Source organism: Ciconia boyciana, chromosome 11, assembly GCF_034638445.1.
Source record: "Ciconia boyciana chromosome 11, ASM3463844v1, whole genome shotgun sequence".
Taxonomy (NCBI): Eukaryota; Metazoa; Chordata; class Aves; order Ciconiiformes; family Ciconiidae; genus Ciconia; species Ciconia boyciana.
The window spans coordinates 403,622-418,462 of NC_132944.1; the positions used below are offsets into that span (position 1 = coordinate 403,622).

At 43.1% G+C, this 14,841-nt stretch overlaps 1 protein-coding gene and 1 pseudogene across 3 annotated transcripts in view; both read right to left on the bottom strand.

Moving 5' to 3' along the window:
• Positions 1 to 14,841, bottom strand: part of PHF2 (PHD finger protein 2) — an 88,212-nt gene that overhangs the window by 37,926 nt on the left and 35,445 nt on the right. For all 3 annotated transcript variants that reach the window (XM_072876031.1, XM_072876029.1, XM_072876030.1), the window contains 2 exons: positions 6,305 to 6,390; positions 1,121 to 1,235 (listed from right to left, as the gene is read on the bottom strand). In XM_072876031.1, coding sequence (XP_072732132.1) covers positions 1,121 to 1,235; positions 6,305 to 6,390 — 201 coding nt within the window. The remainder of the gene's footprint in view (positions 1 to 1,120; positions 1,236 to 6,304; positions 6,391 to 14,841) is intronic.
• On the bottom strand, positions 7,517 to 9,151 carry LOC140658000 (uncharacterized; annotated as a pseudogene).

Below are 14,841 nucleotides of genomic sequence, written 5' to 3' on the forward strand. Positions count from 1 at the left end.
AGTGGCACAAGTGTAGATGTCAGAGGCATGAATCTTGCAGGCACTCCTTTTGGCTACAGACCCTTCTTTCTCAGGAACTTTAATCTGGCAGCAGGATTTTCTTATGTGCACATTTATGTGAGAAACAAACAAAAAAAATGGGGGTCCATATTTGGGAGTGACTCAGATACTGCATATGTGAGTGCGATCTCAGAGGCCATCCCGAGGTTACTGAAATCATTCTGCCTAGGCCTTAAGCCTTTTTTAAGAAATTAGCTTTGCAACCTGTCAAATTGCTCTGTACTAAAAAAAACAAAAAGAAGGCTAAGACAAAAATCTAGCAGGCCCAAATAAAAATAGCCAAGCAAGTAAAAATACTGGGTCCTGAGTTCAGTGAAACGCATCTGCAAGTGCTGCAAACACTCTGCAGAGGTATTTTCAGCCTTTTCCTTAACCAGCCTAAGACCACTATCTGAAATTAAATGTGAAATTAAATTCTCCGTAAAAAGGAAGAAGTTTTGTGTTTACCAAGTACACTTTACCAGTCTCCAAGGATTCTTCGAAAATAATTAGTCATTAATAATTAAGGATTTATTTGGCTAAGGCCTACATTAAAGAACCAGAAGAAAATCATCACTCTTACAAATGGCTGTGAAGCAGCCTAATAAAGTGTGGAACATGTCACCTAACAATTAGCACTATTCACTACCCCAAATAAGAGAGCCTTTGTGACTGTAGCAACTGAGGATGTCATTGTTCTTCTTTTCAAGATGGAGACAGACTTCAGCAAAACCATTAGTATTTTTGAGAACTGAGTAATTCTATGCAATCAACTGGTTAGTTTCTCATGCAAGTGAATGTTGTAGGGGCCAAACACATTCTTGTTCTTATCTTCACAAATACTAGCTTCTGTGGAAATTCACAGGAACTGGGCTTAATCAAGAGCAGATTTTAATATGGCTGCACAAATATAAAAAAAGGGAAGAGCCTGTGACATCTGAAGTGAAACAGCACTCATTTAAACTTCATTGCTCTGTACTATATAATGCTTTCAGCAGGGATCATCTTCAGCCTCACAGGAAACTGCCTATATATGCTTTACCTCAAGAGCCCTGTCCATGCATGCAGCTGAACAACCTACCTTGGAAAAGTACGACTTCGAAGCTCCTTTATAAAGACTTGGCTCCCGTTCTGTACAGGTTTGACCTCTGTCGTCTGTCCAGTATCGTGTTTATGCCAATTTCTTTTCTTTTTCACTGAAAAAGAATGAATTGGACAGTACTGTATGTTAAGTAGAAGATAATTATTAAGACATTTGAAGGAAGGACAAATCTTCATTTCATTTCTTACACGAGCAGAGAGGGAACCCCCACTATGCTGCATTGCAAATTTTAATATTGCTCTCAATTCACCATTAGACAATTATACTGTAGCCTGAAGATCTATTACATACTGAACAGTGTTCGTTTTGTAACATAAGGGCAACCAGACGGATAATTACTGAGCTGCACAGCTACCGCAGGCTTTGTGCAAACACAGGCTCTGGACATTTTGTACTTGCCAGACTACACACTTAATCCTTATCATAAAACTCTTAGAAAGCCACTTTTCTGCCTTCTTAATATACAGTATAGATCTTTATGAATATATTTGTCATGAATTACCTTAGTCTAAAGGTCTGTCCAGCAGTGGCAGATTTGACATCAACTTTGGTGGGCTTTGAATTATGCCCTGCACACAGCATGCACATAAAAGGAAAAAGAGAGGAAAAAAAAAAAGATGCAAGGGCACCACAAATGCAATTTTTAGAACTCCTCTTATTCCTAGGTTTTGATAGGCCCAGGCTTAGGCCTTAAGTTGATGACAGCAGACTGAAGGCCCCTCGACTGTGCTCCCAGTGGGTGAGACATATAGGCAAGTTCATCATGTAAAAAGGGTCAGGTGGAATAAGCACAAGTAAGTCAGTCAAATGTCAGTGTAGTTCTGCCTTGCCTCTTTGACAGCCAGATGACGCAGAGCAAGAAAAACTGCTCCAGCTTTTTCTCTTAGTCAGCACTCTCTCTCTCAGCTGTTCCTACTTCCACAGCCTATCCGGACATGCTCATTTTGGTAGTAAATTGGTTCTGTCCCAAGTGCATATTCACACCATTTCAAGCCTCCGTTAGTAGAATTTTCATATGTCACAACCTTATTTTATTTTTCACCCTTGTTTTAAATCATAAAACTCACTACCCCAAAATCAAGATCTCAGGCTTTTCTTACTGTTCAAAACAGCTAGGGAAGGAACCAGACTTCTCGGTAACCATGCATGGATGGCACTCTTTCCTCGCTCTTTGCACATGCACACGCACACAGATGCACATACTTTTTCATTAAGAAAGGAATCTGGAGGCCATAGCTATAAGACATGAGGTTCAGAAAAAGCTAACTTTGTTTTCCCGACCACAACCCTGGAGTAACTCAAGTAAAGACAGCTCCCGATGAATCCATCCCAGGTTTTGCACAAAGCATGTTGGTTTTATTAGTTCCACACAGCTCTCCAGCCTAGCTGGATATATTCATTAAAGCTGCTAGTTCTTTATCTTAATGACTCTCAGGCTTAGTGTATTAATTCAATGCTCCTGCTAACAAAGGAAACAAGCCCTACATGAATGCCAAACCTTCCTCCTCTCCTTCCCTTTCCAACAACTGCCTCCTCCCCCTCTCAGCAGATCCGAACCAACACTGGGACTCTTCGCACAAGTCCCAGTGAAACAGGTGTCGCTTGCCACAGTGAAAATTAAAGAGCTTATCATATTAGCGTGTTCTTTTATTACCCTTCAGATAGCATGGAGCGTCGAGAAATAAAAGCGGCAAATCGGTGCTGCATTAAGAAATTCAGTGCAACTCTTCAAAAAGCACCGGGAGCTATTTCCCTTGGCACTGCGCGCCGGCAAGCGTCCGCCTCTCACATCCACCTCTCACGCAGCGGCAACAAAGCTGCCTCTGCCAGAAGGCTCCCCAGGAGGTGCCATCTCCTGGACAGCAGCAGGCCGGCTGCTGTAGTCCATTATAGGACATCAAACAATCGACATTTGGCCCATTTGCCGCCATCCTCTTTACGTTTCATCTTTATCATGAACACCACAGTAAGGATTAAAGGCCCATTAACGTGCAACAAATACTAGTTTTGGGCAGAAAGGCCACTTTTTCTTAAATGATTACAGATTTCTTTTTCTGCTGAACCTCTGATCCAACTTTGACCGTTGGGAAGTACAACCTGCTCCTTCTACAGAAAACCCTCCAGAGGAAAAAGGGAATGTATTTTTATGAAAACTGTATCGCAAAATGAATAATTCTAGACTTCAAAGGTATATTTACATTATTTCAAATATATTTATGAAGAAGGGATACCTAGAAGCACGCTGTTAGTTCTCTGTTTATTTATATTAAAGGCTGTAACTACCTAAAAACAGTTTCAGCCTGACTTTGGTTTGCTTGCATTTATGTAACTTCACCGATTCCAAACAATTTCTCCTGATTTTCCCTGCTGCAAATGAGACAGCAATCAAACAGAACATTTCAGATCATGTTATGAAAATGAGTCAAGTCTGCCTAAACAAAGCACTTACATTTTACTTAAATGATGTCAGAAAATTTTGTGTGAATGTGTATAATTTTTCCCAAAGAGGAGTCCCTACAAATTTCATTAAACCGAAATGGCTTAAAATGTCATATGACAGGAAGCAATCTTCTGAAATAGTAGCCACTAAGCCACATTGGTAAAGTGGAAAAATGTAAGAAGAGGAAAATGATTTTCAAATTTGACATCTGGAAAACATATATTGCGGAATGCGTGCTCCAGAAATACACGTATATTTTTAAATCCAGACGAGTTGCATAACAGACAATTGATGTCTGTGTTTCCCTTTGCTAATCTTGCAATAATTAAATCCTACCAGTGAACTACTGGCTCTGGAACAACACTTACTCGTTTATTTCAAAACTGATACTGCTAGATAACTAGTTTAAACATATATTGTAACAGTTAATAACCAAATGAAAAGTGATCATCTCACAGAAGTCCCAGCAGAGCCCAAGCGCCGTGTAGCAGGATGCCCTGCATACAAATGCCTGACAGAATGAATGCATTAAGCCAAGCTGCTCCTGCCTTCGTTTAACTGCTTTCAACTTTCCTGGCCTGTTGCACTCCGCAAGGAGGGGCTACAGGATAACAGCCTCATTTTTCAACAGGATCCACGATTCTATGAGTTAATGCTGAAAACGGCTATGCAGCTTGAGAACCTGTGATCTTGCACTTCACCAGAACTCAAGGTAAGGTTATGAATAACTAATGTTTAAATGTTCCCAGAATTTTTACACTCGACTACTTTGATGATTGGTCTTGTACGTCATTAAACTTTCTGCAATGCATTTGAAGGGAGAAAACAAAGTCGTATTGCTGTACTGCAGAATTATATAATGTTTTGTATTCCTACCACACTGATAACCTCATACATTGATAAGACTAGAACTAGCGACAACACTCCAGAAGCACTTACTGCCATGCTGCGTGATGCAGACTGAGGGACATACTGCCAAGTTGGATTTTTATTTGGATAAAAAGAACTGGATAGCCAAAAACCTTCTTAAAGCATCAGAAGATTGTTTGTCGATTCAACTCTCCTCGATTTAACTGGTGTCTTACACTTGTAATCTTTTTATCGAAACTGCCATTTCTTCAATTCTAAGATTATGCACCACACTTTTTATAAAATTGATCTTTAATTCCTGATTATAGACTTTTGCTGCTTCTGTCTGATTTTTTTCCCCTCGCCCTGAAAAGCAGATGCCTTTCATTATTCATAATTCAAAGCAAAGTGAAAGAAATCAAAGCATCGGACACATCTCAATGTTACACAAAACTCACAGAGGCTAGAAATCCTGTGCTGCTGCTTCTATACTGGGTCAGTAACAGCCTGGGAATATCTGCAGTCATACCCCACTTTTCAACACAACCCATTCTAATACCAAATTGTTCACTTGGAGATGATTTGTGGTTATTTGTTTGACCAATTTCCAGTGCGTTTGTCAGAAATCTTCCAAGAAAACATTAGAAAGGCTGACTTTTAAAAATCAAAACTATTTGTGGGGACATACTGATTTTGTTAAGTCTTTCAGAACAAGCCTCCCAAGGGTTTTTTGCCAGCTTGCCCAGTTTGTGGGTGCCCTGCGTGGGCCAAAGTTGTTAGCAGACCATCTGGGAGACAGGAACGGCTGCAGGTCATTCAGGTTTCCAGTTCACACTTGATTTTGAAAAAGTCAGAGTGGAAAAATGATTCCCATTTTTGCCCCCAAAATGAACATTTCAGACTCCTCCCATTCCCCCTAAAAATTTTTTAAACTTTAACTTTTAGGGCAGTGCAGAAATAATTGCTTGTTTTTAAAATTACTGAATTTTAACACAACAGAAGTCAGTTTCCGGCCATCCCTTATTTCGCACTAAGAAAGGAACATTACGATTCGTTCAGCTCTTGGGAGATGAGCGCAGTGCTCTTCCTCTGTGTGTTACTGTACAGTTGCAAAGCAGTGAGAACCTCTGCATCATTGTTGCTTATTTACAATAAATGGCTTTCAACTAAAGCATTTCATCTTTTACAGGGATGGGTTTCTTTTCTTTTTTTTTTCCCATTGTATAATAGAAAGAATTTGTGAATTAATCTGACCAAAGCAAACACATCCTACAGTTCTTTCCCAGACAAAACTCCCACTGAGATCAACTGTCACTTCTACTCAGGAGAACTTTTTCCTGTGAAAGAACTGCAAGAATTGGCACCCTCAGTGCATCCTCCAATTTTGACTGCCACTGAAATCCCTACAGTTTCATATCCAGGCCAAGCATAACATACTGTTTCTTACTCTTCTCATCCAAAGACAAAAAACACCATGCAGTTTCCAAAACTCACCTTATTAGAACTAGCTGTCTCTGTAGGATTTTTCTAGCCCACAGTACTAAGTGCCTTCACAATTCTTAATTCCGTGCGAGGAAGGAAGCATCATTTTCATCGCCGGGACTGGGGACTGAAGCTGTCCAGGTGAGGTGCCTTGCATTAGCTCATACACACTGCCTGAGGCCAGGCAGGGAGCTGCATCCAAAGCTCCACAAACCAACCCATGGTTTTCTCCCCCTAACATGTTTTTTCACCTCATGGTTTGAATTCTAATATTTATGACACGTGATATTTAGGTGTGTCTTTTTTTTTTTTGGGGGGGGGGGGGAGCTTCTTTTGTTTAAAAGTACAGAATCTGCTATGTATCTGAGGACCAGATGTGCAAGTATACTTACAAGTAGACTTTCCGTGGGTTTTCTCACAATTTGGACAATGATAGATGTCGATATCTGGTGCCTCTTCTTCTTCAACACCCACACAGCTGGAATATATGAAAGCAAATATTACATTAGCTTGGGTCCATCTCCAAACATGCAAGCACCCAATTAATAATGAAAAAAACCAAACACCAACAAGCTGTGCATTTACTGTACAGCTATGCTGTCTGCTAACAGCTACATCAAAGCAAAGCTTAGGTGCTTTTTACACTCATACAGTCAGACTGGATTTTTTGCAGCCTACATTCCTGATGTGGTGCTCAAAACGGTGTCGGTCAGAAGCCCACTACCAGCTCACGGCGGACCTCCACTAAAATGTGGCAGAGAGTCCCAAATAATTTTTTTTCCCAGGGAGACCATTTTGTATCTACATAGAGTTCTCCAAGCACCATCCCACATAAACCTAATTAACAAAACACATCTTCTTTACCAAGCATGTATGGACAGCTGCTATGTACCAGAGTAATCTTGGCAAGGTATACTGTATGCAAGACTTCTATAGGTTCCATCTCTATTACAAAATACGAAGACAAGAAGGCAAGAAGACACATAGCTCAGAGCTCTTCTGGCTGCCAAGAAGATGGGTTCTATCATGGCAGCCGCTTAGAACACCCACTGAGATTATTTTGGATGGCACAACATATGCAACAATACAGTGCAGCCTGTGGGCACGTCACGTGAATGCAATCCAATGGCAGAACACAGCGCTGGGGAAAAACAAAACTAAACTGCAAAGGAATTAAGTACCCAAGATAAGAAGTTGTTGAGCAGTCAAAGCACTGAGCAGCCAGCCTAATAATCAAACTCCAGAATGGCGCTGTTCCTTCTGACGGAGGGAAAGCAAACAGGATTTTGCTCCTGCTTACTCGGTCTGAAGTGGCCCAGGCCGCAAGGCACATTTGCAACACAGAAAAAAGAGTTTCAGCTGGGTGCTGTGAGATAAAGCCCTCATGTCATGGCTCCATGAGAGCTCAACTAGGCAAGAGGATCCACAAGAGGCCACAGAGGTAGCTTCACCTTAACCACCTGCACAAACAAGGCCAGATCACACCGCGCTAAGAGCACTCTTGGAGTTTCTCTACTTCACAGCCCGAAATGCCTTCTCAGTGCTCCTCAGTTAGCAGAAAACACCAAAGCTTCTCCTCTGCCAGAGAAAAGGTTTGGGCACATCTCACAGCAATGCCATCCCCAGGCATGCGGTAGCGTTCAGCTTCCTTGCATCCCGCTGGCAGTGCAAAGCGGCGATTAGCGCAGGAAGGTGAATTCAGACTTTTTAGTTGCTGGTTCTGACCCATAGGAAGCAGAGAAGAGGATGTTTGCTCCTCTCCAAAAGGCAACGCAACAGGCAACAGTTCTGTCAAGCGGCTTACAGAATCTCTCAAACCATTCTCACTGTGTTCAAGCTCTTTAGGACAATACCACAGTGTCCAAAATTACAAACAAGTTAAATCATTAGAGAAATTCATGTAGGTTTGATACACCAGTAATTACTAAACGTGATGGTCTAGATGCAGGAAAGCCCTAAACCCCTGGTTGCTGGCAGACAGGAAGGTGCATGGAAAAAGGCAGGACAACGTATGATCATGCATGCCCACCTCTTCTATGCTTTTTTAAGCCTTGCAAGTCACCGCTGCTGTGACCCAGTTACCTGGCTCCATGGAGCTCAGAGCTCTTTGGATGGCTTTGGCCGGGGGTGTGCACGTGTGTGCATGCACACGGTGTACATGAGCACACACGCAAACACGTGCACGCTTGGGGCAGGAGGAGTAACTGTTAAAATACACTATGACCCTCTCTGTTTACAAAGGTGGGTTTGAAACCACTTTTGAATCCAAGGCACACAGTGATGTGCAACTGTACGCATCATGATGACAAACCACAGATCTACTTGCTTTTAGAAAAGAACATCAACAAAACCCATATTGAGTCTGCAACCAAGCTGGAAAAAGCCAAACTAGCTAAGATATGGAAACAAATCTTTTTTATAACTGCTGTAAATGTTTTGTCAAAATCAGATTCTGCCAGAAACCTTAGTGCCTATTTTCATCCTGTTGCAGCTGCCAGTGTGTGTATGGGACCCAGCTCCTTCCAAACAAAAGAGTACAGGGTGAGAGAAGCTTTGCAACCAAAGCCAGAGAAACTCTCATTTTTGTGAGTTCAGCCTGTGAACAGGCTGGTAAACAGGACATTAGTTCTGAATTGTGTAAAAGCAGCTCCAGATTTGGCTGGTGTTTCTTTTATTAAACAGTTACTTGAAAAAATACAAAATTATTGGGTCTGCCTGGGCAGACAGCATGGAAAACTGAAGAGTAAGTTTGCAGACAGGAAAAATCATCACAACAATCCTGTCCTCAGAGTCAAGTACGTACAGGCAGTAAAATACCAGATTAAGCAGTAGAAAATTTAAACAAACCCTGGCAGATCAGAGCAAGCATAAGAGAATGTAGAGGATTCCTCTACCCATAAAGCTGCGTCAGCTGCTTATGCCACTGGATTCAGCTCGTTAAGCTTAGTAAAGGTATGGATTAGGCTCTACACAAGGGCTTGAAAAGTCTATATTTAGCTAAACTAAGGAGATGAGACCCTTGGGCGCTGCATGGATTGCTACGGGAGGAAGTATGAAAAGCTACTGCACTGGGCGAAGGCTTCAGTGTGGTGGGAGCTATTGTTCTGAGAGCAAGTAAAAATATTTAACTAGAACAAAATGGAAAAGTAAAAATAACTGACCTCAAACACAAACGGTCCTCTAAAAGATGCAGTCAGCTTTTCCAGTTGCAACACGGCTTTTGAATAAGGTTTGGCCATTTACAGCTACTCGTAGGCAGAAGCTGCTATCCTCACCGTATGTGAAATTGCGAGTACAAACTTTCCAAGTGATCACCCTACTGAAATGCCTCAGGTGATCTTTAACGAAAGTATGAACCAGTTCCAGTTTGTGCCCCTTTTCTTAAGGAAAAGAGCCAGGTCTTTCCACCAGCAGAACCGTTTGTGGGTTTCCATGTCAATATACACATACAAAATTGAATTTCCACAGTTAAAGACAGACTGACAGAGACAACTCCTCAAGAACGTTTCTGCCAGAAGAAGGATGAGGGTTTCTTGCCGGGTGCATTGGTTTTATGTGGCAAGGTTTTGGTAGCGAGGGGTCCATTGGCTCCACAGCAGTGACCTACCCTTGAGTTGGTCTCCAGAGCATTAGCACCTGTGAATGAGAACCAGAAGGAGATTGCCAGCCTTGGCAGAAGTCAGCACAGAGTCCTGAAGCGGTCTCCCGCCTAATTTACAAATGTATTTTTTCTCAGAGTGGTTAATTAACAATAGAATAGAAGCAAAGCATTTCTCCAGCTGAAGAACACCAAGACATCTATAGCAGCTGAACAGTGCTGTCCTTCCCCTCAGCCCTCCAAATTCGAGCACAAATGGTGCTTTGTGTTTTGCATCTATTTTTTTTATGAGAATGCTCCACTTTGGTCCCTCCAGTTTCTTTTTTCAGCCCTATTTGCCTGAGAGAACCACAAGCATAAAAAAGACTCGAGCCAAGCGTTTGACCCCCTACAACGATCAAACGCGTTCAGAGTCAGGCAGTGCATGATCACAGGCGGCGTGCTTGGGAGCAGCCTCCAGCCCTGCTGCAGCCAGCCCCACATTAATCTGTCAATATGAGCCCTGGATGCATTACCATCAACAGAGAACTGGAAAAAGCTCTCAGCAGCACTTTTGTGTGACTATTCAGATCCGCCGATGAGATAAAAACGGACATAAGAGGTTCAGTAAAGGAACTGCAAGGCAGTTCGTAAGGCAGAGCTTGCAAAAGGACAGGGAGGGAGCAGAGGGCCAAGTAGCAGGAGGCAGAGCTGGAAGCAGCCTTTCGAACAACAGCAGGAGCAGATTTATTTGCTTCGTTTGTACCAGCAGTCCAAGAATCCATTTCACAAAGCCTGTAGATGCCCCAAAACAGTGTGCTGACTCCCCAGCAAAATCCCACTCCGCTGCCAGGGCTCACAAGTCAAGTAGCACAGCATTTGCATCTGTGAAAGAGATCGCTAAACACATCCTCCTGTTTGCACAGCAAGGGTACCGCACGGATGCTGGCGACTGCGTACTCGGAGGTGTGCGCAGGTACAAAGTGGGTGTCCTCCACTGAAGTATTTTGGGATGTCCCTGACTGTCTGTGAATTATCTCCAGCTGCTGCTTTTTAACTGTGCGACAATTACCTGTGCTTTTTAACTGTGTGACCAAACACGTTCTTCCTGGGGAAAGCATCAGGTTCCCAAAGCACATTAGAAGGAGAAAACTTTTACTTGGTGAAGGATCAGGAAGCAAGGAAAGAAAACTCTCCCCAGACATCCTGCAAAGCCTTGCGCTCGCTGTCCCATCAATGTTAACGCGTGAGAGGCTGCAACCGTAACGTGCCAGCTGGGAACCGGGGATGCAGCCGGTGCAGAGGGTAAGGATGCAGGAGGCTGGAGCACCAGCCCCGCAGCAGCAGCCAGCACACACCGCTCTACCGTCGTGCTCGACCTATACAGAACTTGTTCCACCTTTTTGCCCAAATGCAGTAAAGATGGCATAAGAGATTAATTATTGTGCATCCAAGAATATCTTGTTGGAACGATTTAAAACAACTTAATGGTTGATTTTGAAATGGTGTTTAAGTCATTCAACTCAGGCTGAGGCAGTGTAGTAAAACTAATTTGATAATGAGATAAAAGTGAAACATTATAACTGATGCATTTGAATTTTACCAAAACTGTTATAGGAAAAAAAAAATAATGAAAAGTAAAGCCTTTGATATTGCAGCTGTTTAAGCTGATATATCACACATTTTACAGTGACTTAAATGAGAATTAGCACGAACAGAAGCATTTGCAGTCAGAGGCTACAAATTACATTTTTATTAGAAACTCTGCGCTTTGCCACTTTAAAATGAAATTACTTCTGTGTTCACAATGAAGAGATGTTCAGATTTCAGTATTCTGACAAAGTTAACAATTTTTTTATGCAGGCAATAATAATAAAAGGTGCGTAAATCAGAACTGCTTTTATAGCATGAATGTTTACAAGGACCTTGATTTGTCATTTTCAGTGAGATGACATTTTAAGTAATTTTAGGAGAAAAATTAACCCACATAGTATCCATTCTATCAAAACCATGTAATCTCTATTACCAACCAGAAGACAAGTATAGAAAAATATAAAAAAATAAAACAACCAAACAAAAGGCTATTTGATGGGAAAGAAAATAAAATCTAAATAAAATCTAAAGACATAAATAGAGCAGAAGGAAAAATAAAAATCCTAACTTCTGAAAAAACCCAAAGCCATACATTTTATCTATTCCCAAGAAGCACTCTTCAAACATAGCACGAACATGAAATATAAGGTCTTCAGACAGACAATTGGGTTTGCAAGAAAGGTTGCAAGCCAGCACAGATGGGAATGACGGCGGCTCCCCAGGATGCTCGGCACCTGCGTGCTCCTGGGGGTGATGCCGCATGCTTTGCTCTTTGCTGAACAGCCATGGACCACGCTGACTTCAGATGGGAAGGGGCACCCTCACTCCCACTTCACCCCCCGAGCTCTAGGTCCCAGTTTCTGGAGTGGGGAAAAGCCCACCTTTCCCCACCTTGTACACTTTATCGACTGAAAAGGTCAGTACAATTGTACCTTTTTGCAGATGGGGAATTTGTCACGGGCAGGATTGAGGGGTTTGCTCAGGTTACCAGCAGGCCAACAGCACAGCCCAACACATGGCACAGGGCTTCAGAGCTCACTGCCCAGTACAGCGGTGCCTGCCACATCCATGGTCAAATATATTGTTCAGAATTTGTAACTAGCAAATAAGCCACTGGACTAGTTGTTATATGCTGTGTATTTAGCTTAAAATCTGTTTTCAGCCTTTACCACTTCACCAGAAGCACGCTGAAGGCTTAGGGAATTTTAACACCAGTAAAAAGTGACATTTCAACTCTTACTTCACACAGCCATGTATCTGCTTCTCCTTCTCTCCCTGAATCAGTCCAAATCCAAGTAACTTTTATTCCCATCCACAAACCTGGGAAGCCAACATCGCATTAAGTGTTGGAAAGTGGTGATCGATTTCACACTCCTTTCTCTTCTCCCAGAAGCTGGAGGTAGTGTCAATGGTCTATAAGCCAGGAGAGCGAAGGGTTGTGCTGATGGGCCCATCTTCCAGCGTGCTCAGGGTCTGGCAGGGGTACAGGCAGCAGGGGTGCCCAGGGCCAGCTGCTGGCTCTCAAGCAGCAAGCGGCTGCTCCACCCCAGCACATGAGAATAAAGCATCAAAGCTATCACAGTGCAGAAGAGGCATTCATTGCATTTTTATAGGTAAAAAAAGGTAATAATTAGTAATTAACCTGAGCTCATCCCTATCCCTTAACAACTGGTATAATTTCCTGATGTGTCATTTATTATGCGTTGCACAATAACGCTCTTCCTCCACAACAAGGTGTCGTTTGTAAGGAAGACACCCACCCAGTTTCAGAGGCCTCCACCATCTGAAAAAAACTAGAGGTACTGCAGGAAAATCAGGACTTCCCAGCAGCAGAGAGACTCATGCTTCACATTTAGATGCCAGGCCAACGTTAAGTGACAGCAGTTTCTTGTGTCCATATCACAGCATCCAGAAATGCAACAGCCAACACTGTGGACGCAAGAGATGTGAAGAAAAGACAAGAAAAGGGAAAGCAAGAAGCTGTTCCAAGAGCAGTGAAACGAGCTGTTCCTTGGATTCGAGACTCCTGTGCTGTTTTTGTGGTGGCTGTGATGGGGTGAACTCTGACCAGGGCTCTTCCATGTATGCTCTCTGGTGTCTAAGGAGCAGACAGACAAGCCTTTTCCTAAGCAGAAGGATTTGTCTCATCTAATCAGCCACGTATTTTCACAAAACATACAGGAATTTTTGAGACCTCAAACCTGCTGTCAGACACAGTTAAAGCTAAACAGCAAGTTCAAAAGTCATTTGGGAGAACAGAAAGACACACACGTCCGTGCCACTTCAGGAGGAGACCCAAGAGCAAGCAATGGAAGGAGAGAAGCCATGTGCGCTGGCTTGGGGACATGTGCAAGTGTCCAGTACACGGGACTTGTTGAATTAGGGCCTAAATGAGAGAGAACCCTAGCTATACTGGATAGCTAGTATTTCACGTCACCTTACACATGCTCACCCTCGGTGCATTAGAAGCATACATTTAGAGGGAAAGACCTCCTTTCAAAACACAACCGTATCTGTGCGGTTCCCTTTAGGAGCACAGCAGCTTCACCAACACACAAACATAAAGGCAAGGAAAATCTGCACTATTCATTGCGTTGTTATGACTGTCCTTAATCTCAACTACATTACATAACTTCTTTGACTCAATGTTGCCACCTGTAACACAGTAATATTAATACCTGCCTGATAGCCTCCAAGGCTGCTGTAGTACAATTAACAAACATTTGCTCAGTACTTTGAAGATGACAATCTCTGTGCAAGCGCCAGGTTGTGCTACCTACATGCAGAGCTTTTGCTTTAGAGGTTTGCCTCTACTGCCTGTAAATTCTCCTGTGGGAATTTACAAGTACATGTTTTCCTTGCGACATTATCCTTTCCTGGGCTTCACAACTCCACACATTTTCACGGTTACTTTTTTAAATTAAAATTTACATTCGGGTTTCCGCAATTCTGGGCCCAACGCTGGGGCTCGTTTAAAGCAAACATGCTGTGTACTTGAAACAAGAAGAATTAGCCTCCTCCAGCTTCTAAAAATCTTGACGGGGCTTCTTTTCTGTTCTACACAATTGTGACCACGTTCCTTCAATCTGAAGAGGTTGGAGGAAAAACCAGGAGAAGGTACAGGCACCACAGCCAGCAGAGACTGACCCTTGGTGATTTCATACTGTCTAAGGGATGCTAACTACGAACATACAACCTCAGACTGCGCCTTAGCGGGGAAATGTCCACACAACTATTGCCACCAGGCTACAAACAAGTACATACAGCGTGTACCAGGAATACTGTGCTAACACAGGACACGTATTCAAGTAACTCAAGCACCACCCACGCTTCTGAATAGTTGCCATACGCATAAAAGCCACAAAATCATTCAAGTATTTGGGGGCTGGAAGCATGACATTTAAAAAGTTTCATTCCATCAAAGAGGCACAATGCTATCAGTCCTGCAGCTTCCTCCTGGCTGTGTGTTGTTAAAAGCAGGCGGAGGGGGTAAGGGTGGTGGAACACACTACAGCCCCCCAGAGCAGGAGGGCGTGGGGGGGCACCAGCCCTGGCCGGCCCCGGGTGCCCAGGCGGGATGCAAGGTCAGCGCCAGCACCCCAGAGCAGCCCCAAACCAGCCCTTCCCGAGACACACGCCCAAACTCCGATGAGGAGAAGGGCATGAATGGGACCGCTGCTGAAATCAGGAAGGACTGCAAGTGATGCTCTCCTCGCTCTTGAGATACGCTTCTCCTTTGATGTGAAAAGCCTGGTCCCA